Source organism: Elaeis guineensis, chromosome 9 (genome assembly GCF_000442705.2).
Source record: "Elaeis guineensis isolate ETL-2024a chromosome 9, EG11, whole genome shotgun sequence".
Lineage (NCBI taxonomy): Eukaryota > Viridiplantae > Streptophyta > Magnoliopsida > Arecales > Arecaceae > Elaeis > Elaeis guineensis.
In genome coordinates, this window is record NC_026001.2 from 15,602,279 (window position 1) to 15,611,744 (window position 9,466).

General features: G+C 36.2%; 1 protein-coding gene across 1 annotated transcript; it reads left to right on the forward strand.

The window, feature by feature from the left end:
- The first annotated feature begins 376 nt into the window (after nucleotides 1-376).
- On the forward strand, nucleotides 377-7,204 carry LOC105051622 (uncharacterized). The gene is made up of 2 exons (XM_010932148.4): nucleotides 377-3,388; nucleotides 6,724-7,204. Exons 1-2 carry the CDS (start codon nucleotides 403-405, stop codon nucleotides 7,110-7,112), a joined length of 3,375 nt encoding a protein of 1,124 aa, XP_010930450.4. The 5' UTR covers nucleotides 377-402; the 3' UTR covers nucleotides 7,113-7,204.
- Nucleotides 7,205-9,466: the final 2,262 nt, after the last annotated feature.

A 9,466-nucleotide genomic window follows, 5' to 3' on the forward strand; every position in this document is an offset into this window, starting at 1 on the left:
TATCTGATTTACTAGAGCATTTTTTTGTTTTGTTAAGGTACACGACATCGAAGAAGCCGGACCCAAAATGAGTAACCATCAAGTAAAATTCATTCTGTCATACCCCATGATGAGTAGATTCTATAACCAAAGTATGGGAACAGAAGCGGATTTATGTGAATTAACCAGATATATATATATGTCATTTTCGAACAAGAGCTAAACGGTCCAAAGAATTGGTCTAATGGAGGGATTTTCAACTTCACTTTTATAACCAATTACCCCTCCCTTGAAGATCAAACTGTCCTGGTCAACCAGAATATGAAGACAAAGAATCGTAACCAAATCTATATACAGGGGGTTTATGCAGTGGAAGGGCAGCAAGAAGAGCCTTGGATTGTGGATTCCTCCCAAAATCCAAGGATGTCTCTCTCACATGCTCTGTGTTTGAATTCATTTGGTCCATTTGTTCTTATCTTTCTCTTTTTCTCTTCCATCTCGTTTTCCTTCCACCCTGCATCCTGTACCACAACCACCTTGCAAAACCACACTGACCGGCAGGCCCTTCTATCCTTCAAGTCTCTGCTGTCCGATCCCTTGGGAAACTTGGCCTCATGGAATAATGAATCCCTCCATTTCTGTAATTGGCGAGGTATCACTTGTGGTGGCCGGCGGCACCTGCTACGTGTCACCGCTTTAGATATTGACTCCCAGGGACTTGCTGGTTCTATATCACCCTCCATAGCCAACCTCACCTTCCTCAGACGAATCAACCTCGCAAACAACCAACTCTATGGACAAATACCACCAGAGCTCAGCCTTCTTCCCCGACTTCAATACCTCGACCTTAGCACAAATTCACTTGCAGGAGAGATTCCATCCAATCTCACTCACTGCACCAACCTCAAGAGCCTCAGCCTAAGGAACAACATGCTTGAAGGAGAGATACCCAGGGAGTTCGGCTCCCATGGCAAGCTCCAAATACTGAGTGCCACTAGTAACAATCTTACAGGTGGCATCCCACCTTTGCTGGGGAGCAGCCCCTCCCTCACTCACGTTTATCTGGGAAACAATGGTCTCACAGGAGGGATCCCGCATTTTCTTGCAAATAGCTCATCCCTTGTTGTTGTCAATCTTTCACGCAACAGTCTCACAGGAGAAATCCCGCAGTCACTTTTTAACAGTTCGTCCCTCCAGACCATCCATCTTTTCAAAAACGGATTGACAGGTGAGATACCTTCCTTCCCAATGATTCGCGCTTCTCCCCTCGTCCTTCTTGCTTTGTCGATGAACTCACTTTCAGGAACCATCCCTCCATCGTTGGGAAACCTCTCCTCCCTCCTTTATCTTTATCTTGCTGACAACTACTTGGAGGGAAGTATTCCAGAAAGCTTGGGCAAGATTCCGGGCCTGAAAGACCTTGACTTATCCATAAACAACCTGAACGGAAAAATGCCGCCACCTCTTTACAATCTCTCATCGCTAGCTTATTTGGGCGTGGGCGCCACCTGGCTCTCCGGGACCCTACCACCAGACATCGGCATCACCCTTCCAAACCTCCAATCTCTAGTTATGCAATCGAGCCTATTTCATGGGTATATCCCAGCTTCGTTATACAATGCTTCCAAGATTCAAATGCTCGATCTAGCCATGAACTCGTTTAAAGGATTACTGTCTTCCAGTGTAGGATCCCTAAAAAATCTAGTCGAGCTAAATCTTGGGGAGAATCAGCTCCAAGGTAATGTTTGGAGCGTGCTCTCCTCTTTGACCAACTGTAGCCTTTTAGAGAGGTTATATCTACAGGAAAATAAGCTTGAAGGCACCCTCCCGGCATCGGTAGGCAATCTCTCCACACGGCTTGAGAAGCTATTCGTTGGAGGAAACCAAATATCTGGGACCATCCCAGTTGAGATTGAAAACCTTGTCAACCTTACCGTTCTGTTTATAAATAAAAATTTTTTTACAGGAAGCATCCCTCCCACCATTGGAAGGCTTCAGAACTTAATTCTCCTAGACATGTCTGGTAACAAACTTTCAGGTCTCATCCCATCTTCTATAGGAAATCTCACCCAATTAAATGAGCTTTACATGGAAGAGAATGAATTGAGCAGCAACATCCCAGCAAGCTTCGGAGATTGTAGAAATTTGAATATATTGAACCTTTCTAATAACGCACTTGCTGGACCCATACCGAAGGAACTTGTTGCTCTCTCCTCACTAACACGAGCCCTGGATCTGTCACATAATAATCTCACTGGGTCCATTCCCATGGAAGTGGGTAGCTTGCTCAACCTCGACTGCTTAAATCTCTCCAATAACTGGTTGTCAGGTGAAATTCCTGGCACTCTCGGTGCTTGTCAGCATTTGGAATACCTTCACTTGGAAGGCAACTTCTTTCAAGGAAACATTCCACAATCCTTCGTCAGCTTGAGAGGACTCGAGGAGCTGGATCTTTCTCGAAACAACTTGTCCGGGCAAATTCCAGAATTCTTGGGATCTTTTACTTATTTGCGGTACCTAAATCTGTCATTCAATGACCTTGAAGGTGAAGTGCCTAAGGATGGTGTCCTTAGCAATTCAAGTGAAACTTTTGTCCTTGGGAACAAGCGGCTTTGTGGAGATGATCCAAAGTTGCAGTTACCACCATGCTCTATCCAAGCCTCCAAAAGAAGTCTATTCAAGATAATAATAATCATAATTGCGAGTTCTGCAGCAATATTATTCTCGTGTTTTCTGGTGATTCTTTTGCAGCTGAGGAAGGGACGGCAGAAATCTCCATCGATGCCTTCCCTGGAAAACAAGTACAGAATAATATCTTACATTGATATCCTCAAAGCTACTGATGGATTCTCCTCAGCTAATTTGGTGGGTACTGGAAGTTTTGGTACTGTATATAAAGGGAAATTGGATTGCGAAGAGAAGTTCATTGCTGTGAAGGTATTCAACATTCAACAGTTTGGAGCTCTGAAGAGTTTTAAAACCGAATGTGAAATCATAAGAAATGTTCGTCATAATAATCTTATCAAAGTCATCACTTCATGCTCAAGTACGGATTCTGTTGGTAATGATTTCAAAGCTCTAATCCTCGAATACATGCCTAATGGGAGCTTGGAAGAGTGGCTGCATCCTAAAGCTCAGGAGCGTCATCAGACAAGAAAGTTAAACCTGAGTCAGAGGTTGAACATTGCCCTTGATGTGGCTTCGGCTCTATGTTATCTACATCATAGCATCGTCGTGCCAGCGATTCACTGTGATCTAAAGCCAAGCAATGTTCTTCTTGACCATGACATGACTGCCCATGTGGGTGATTTTGGGCTTTCAAGGTTCCTCTCTACTTCGGTCTCTACGACAGCCAAAAATTCAACAAGCTTAATGGGGATAAAAGGAACGATTGGATATGTCGCACCAGGTAATTAAGATTTGCATATATTCTCTTCTTAATCCATAATTTCTTTTCTGAGAGATATTCATGTCCATAATTTAAATATAAAAGCTATGGACCTCAATAGCATCTTAGTACTCTTTTCTTTTACAAAACCTTGATCCATAAAGACGAAGGAAGATGAATATTTTTCGGACATTGAATTCCTTTTGGATGCAAACGTCCACACAAATGTACAAAAATTGAACATAAGTGACCTGATAAAACATGTAATAAGGCTGGACCTCACCCATATGTAAAGGCTAGCCTAAAGGTGTTTTCGATTCTTTGGCTTATATAAATGCCTAAGATCTCCCTAGCTCAAAATTAATGTATAGGACTAACTGTAAACCTGCATAGGTCTTCTCATACACTCGCCATTTAAGCTCAGATATCCTTATCAGCTTGAGGATCTTGTCTTAAATACAATTGCACACTACAATTGGCTCTTGATAAGCTCCACAAGGGTTGGTGCTGAGTCCATATGGGCTATTGGCCAATCTGCTTTGATATCATTTATATAACTATAGACCCCACCCAAAAAGACTGGTTGGGTTCCTTGATCCTAGGTTATTATAGAACCTAACTTTCCCATTGTTGGTCAAATCTACCTCCAACAATTATCATTGTTGATTACATTAGAGAACATGTACCCGACAATTGTCAACAAATGATGTAAGAATTTGAAATTGGTACTTGGATGATCCATGACTTGAATGTTTGTGTATAGAGATATTTTTCATTCCATGCATCAGTCATCCTATACTAGATCTACTTCTCCCTTTTTCTCAAGCAAAACTTCATTGATCTAGTTGAAGATCCAACTATTTTTTGGAATCAGTATGATATTTGCTATATCCACAATTTAGTAGCTAGCTAGCTTTGGCTTAGTTATCTTCTCAGGAAATCCAAACATCTATTTCAAACCCCTCTTCCAACATGGTATTGCTTTCCAAGACTGACCTCTTCAATATGGTTCTTTTGATGTTTCTTTTTTTCTTTTTTAGTCAAAACTACAAAATGCAAAAATATCTCAAACCAACAGGGTATGGTTTTCCAAGATAGACTTCATCAACATGGTTCTTATGATGTTTTTTTTTGCAAACTACATCTCTGGAAACATCATAACCATATTTAAGCTAAAGATGCAGTTTGTTCAATCGAAAGAAGTAGAATAGGAATAGTTGTAACTCAAGTTTTTTATAGTTTCCCTTAGAAATAATTTCTAAAATAATTCCAACAGTTGGTAGCTAGTTGGCGCACATCTCTCCAATGAGAAGTCTTAAGTTCAATGTGCTGGTGAAAACCACCATTTTCCTAAAATTTTTTTTTAAAAAAATTCTAGAATAACTTTTGACTAAGGCGGTTTTTGAGGCAAGCATAAATGATAGCTTTATGCCAAAAATAGCTTAGAATAATCTTTTCTTTGAATACTTATACTAAAACATAAGCAAGAAGACCACAATAACTATACCTTACCTGTATCTTTTTTGTTTATTTTAACTAGTTTACCAGCTATCAGGTTTTCCTTAAACAATTGCAGCATAGCTTCATGGCACATATATATTATGCCTACAGAGAATCAGGGTGGAAAGCTAGTCGGTTGGTTCGAGTGCAGGTAATATCAAGAATTTGTCAATCTAAACTAGACTTGTTTATTAAACATGAATTCATATCCAAGCCCTACCTACTTATTAAATAGGTAATCCAACTCAGTCCACATAATTTATTTACTACATTGACCGAATTAGGTTAAACAAGATAAGTAGATTTTTAAAATGGATTAAAAAGAATTAAATGGGCTAACAAGGTTAAGCAAGCCAAGTTAAATGATACAAAAAAAAAAAAAATGTTGAGTATGTTTAATGGGTCAAACAAGTCTTAAATGAGCTAAGTAGGTCAGGTCACAACCCAACTTAATTATTAAATGGGTTAAAATATATTAAACAAGTCAAAGAACTAATTAAACATGAATTCAATCTTTACACCCCCGCCACCGCCCCCCCCAACCCCCTCCACAAAAAAAAAGAAAAAGAAAGAACCATGAATCCAATCCATTAACAAAAGCATCTAGATAAGATGACCCATTTATGACCCAAATGCTTTTATATCAAATTCAAACCAGCTTAAAGTGGGTTGTTGGTGGGTCATGTTGATAGGTCGAGTCAGAAATTGCAACTACACAGAATATTCATCGGGCCCAAATCAACAACTCATTTTGTTTGGTAATGTCTGGATTTGAACCTATCTCAATACATACTATATGTATCAATTTCAGATATGGAGACAAATCATAGCCACAAGAGAGCGAGGCCATTGAATTTTAGTAATATCTCTTTATATTACTTAAAAATTTGGCATCAAGAGGTTGTCCTCACTCCCCACCCCTCCACCCTAAGATTGAAGATGTGCCCCCCAAAAAATTGAACATCAATTCTAACAATCTCCCACTCACTCTAATGTCTTATGCAAACTATTGTTACAATCCTTTTTCTAATAACAACTAGATTTTAATTTTTATTTTTTGCCACATGAAGCATAGAAAAAAGAGATTTTATCTCTTTTATGCACCTAAAATTTGGATCTAATTAGAATAATTACTTTTAACGTATGCATTTGTTAATAGAACCAAAAATCATGTACTATTTTAAAATTTGCTAATCATATATTATTTTTAAATTTTTAAAAGTATTTCTTTAAAAAGATTGCAAAATAGAATGCAAGAAAATATTTTACCCTTTGATTGGTATTTCATGTAAATAAATAATTTTTATCAATAAACTTTGATACTCTTTTAAATATTTATTGTCTTTATTTAAACTGATAAATTATACATTATCCCCCAAATAAAATCTGGCTCCTTCCTTAATTGTCTTGTTCTAACCAATAAGCTATTGAAATAGTTAGTATAAAATTTGGCATAAATATTTGATGATAGAAAACATATAAAAACATTAATTTAAATAAAAATATATAATCTTTGTCAAGAGATTTGAAACATTATCAAACATTTACTATCTGATGAATGCATATATGTTGGCCCTTGGATGAAATTCCTGGCTCCAATGCTGTTAATTTTCCAATTTTCTTTTTTTGAGCAATACCCAAGATCCTGTCTTATAATATCTTTTACATCATACATACATACATACATACATATACACAAACACACACATACATATCTATAGACACTCACAAATTAATTTATATAGACACACAGATATCAATTTTCCTTTTCTAAGTAATATCTAGTATGTATGTATGTATGTATGGATGCATGCATGCATGCATGTATGTCTAATTAAATGTTCAAATAAATGCAGAATATGCAATGGGCAGCCAAATCTCTACGCAGGGAGATGTGTATAGCTATGGAATACTATTGCTGGAGATGCTTACAGGAAAGAAGCCCACGAATAACATGTTTAAAGATGGTCTAAATCTTCATAAATTTGTCAATATGGCTTTCCCGGAAAGAGTCATGCTGATTTTGGATCCACAGATTTGGCAAGATGATCAAAGTGAAGAATTTAATGGAGATATTAGAAATGAAAATTTTGGAAGAATTGAACAAAGGAGATGTGTAATTTCATTGACTAGAATTGGTCTCTTGTGTTCCAAGGAATCACCAAAAGAACGACTAAGGATGCAAGATGTTGCCAACGAAGTTCGTGCAGTCAAAGAAATGTTTTCAATAGTTGAAAGTAGTTGAAAAGAAGTGGGCTAGCTTGTCAATGTAATAAAAGAGTTTGTTGTAACTACTGCATGTTTTCTGAGTTCTTCTACTTTTTTTTTTTAATTTCTTTTTTCAAGTATTTCAAGTAGGTCTGCCTTGTCATCAGATTATGTACTTTACTGAGATACCATTGGTTGAGAGTAATTTGATGCTTTCAGTAAAGAACAAATGAAGTTATTTAGGTAGAGGTGGAGTGACAGCTTCTATATATGACTAAAATCAATTTCAGACTCTTACCAAAAGAATGTTAAGAAACACAGTCCACACGTCAAGTGGGCTCCGTGTTCTGTTTTCTTGCCCCAGCTTGTTTAAAATAATTTTTTTATTTTTTTTTAATTTTGCATGTTCACATATAGATGAATCAAGTGTTTTTCTGGAAGAGTAAAGATTGGACAACATCCAATCAAATTATATAATAGATGTATCAAGATATTGTGATAACGTTTTGCTTTGCAAAGTTTTTGAGCTTGAGTTTCAGGAACCATGACACTAGTTATTATTTGAGGTCCACAATCATTTTTAATTAAGGGGCTTACCACCGAGAGCTTGCTCAGATTGTACCAATTTTTGCCACCAACAAGAGTATGATTCCAAGTAACATTAACCTTTCTTCGATGCTGATTAATAGAGAATTAGTTCCAGGAGCTCTAACTCGATGCCTAGGGCCTTGCAGGGATGGGATAGGTATAGATCAAAAGTAAGGATTAGCCCCTCAAAACTTCAAAAGATAGATAGATAGATAGATAGATAGATAAATAAATAGATAGATAGATAATAGCGAGGCTTCACTACAAAAAAATAGACTATTAGCGTCAGCTAAATGCCGTCGCTAATAGTCGATTTGGCATCGCTAATAGTATTAGCGATAGCTCACTGTCGCTAAAAATCTGATGAAAATAACTTCATCGCTAATTATCCTTATTAGCGAAGGCAAACTCGTCGTCGCTAATAACGGTAATTTGCGATGGTATTAAGGACAAAAGGTCATCACTAATAATTTTAATTTTTTCTTAATTAAAGTGTTAAAAACTATTCGCAATGGTCATTATCGTCGCTACTGCCATCATTAATAATTTTAAATTTTTTAATAAAAATTTTAAAAAACTATTAGTCATCGCTAATAGTTTCAAATTTTTTTAAAAAAATTTATAATGAAATATTTTAAAATCTATTTTAATCATATTAATAAGTAATAATATTTTTTAAAATCTATTATGAATAAAATAATAATTATTTGATATAATCATAAATATAAAATTAATTATATTATATTAAAAATATAAATTTTATAATTTTATAAATTTATACTGCTTTATAAGTATTAAAATTACATACATATCAAAAAAAAAATTATATAAGATCTTCCTCATCCTCCTCTTACTCCTATATGTCCTCTCTAGCAGCTGGTGGATAAGAGCCTGATGTCCTAGCATCCTGTAATAAAAAAAATAAAATATTATTAATAAGTTTTGATATGAAAGTGCATATGTCGATATGGAGATGTATATTTCAATATACTACTCCGATTCTCGAACAAATTATTCCTATATGTTTCTTTCGATGATATGGAGCTATAGACACTTCCATCCCATCGATTGGATAGTTAGATTGAATTTTTACCCTCTAAATCCCATTCTCAGTCTCAAGCTTAAATATATGAAGTTTCTAAATATAAACATTTAAAACAAGTAAAGAAAATTATTAATAGACTTACCTACTTTGAGAGTCGGACGCTGCTCCATATAACTGTGAGATCACTGGTGACCCCACATCATCCAAACATCAGTGTAGCATGCGTGCAACCCAGAACATCTAATTCTGGCACCATCAGGCCAGAGCCGGTCCGAGATGGTCCAGCCTTGAACCCCTACCGTCGTCCTTCTCATCCTCCTCCTGCTCCTATACATCCTTTTCAGCAGTTGGTGGATGAGAGCTGGATATCCCAGCATTCTGTAATGAAAAAAAATAAAATATTATTAATAAATTTTGATACGAAAGTATATATATCAATACAGAGGCATATATTTCGATATACTACTTCAATTCTTGAACAGATTATTTTTATATGTTTCATTCGATAATACAAAGCTATAAACACCTCCGATCCATCGATTAGATAGTTAGATTAAATTTTTACCGTCTAAATCTCCTTTTCGGACTCGAGCAGTTTTGAAAAAAATAATAAGACTTGTTTTACATGAAAAAAATTATAAAATAAAATATTAAGATGTATTAAGGATAAAATATATAAAAGTTCGTAGGAAGCACAACATCACCTCCATTACCCACTTGGATGACCTATGACAAGAAGAAGAACAAGAAAGACAACC

Bases quoted from the DNA above. Each gene is read 5' to 3' on its own strand.
- LOC105051622 (XM_010932148.4), top strand. From the start codon at position 403: ATGTCTCTCTCACATGCTCTGTGTTTGAATTCATTTGGTCCATTTGTT. The intron at 3,389-6,723 runs GTAATTAAGATT...AAATAAATGCAG, and splicing joins GATTGGATATGTCGCACCAG to AATATGCAATGGGCAGCCAA.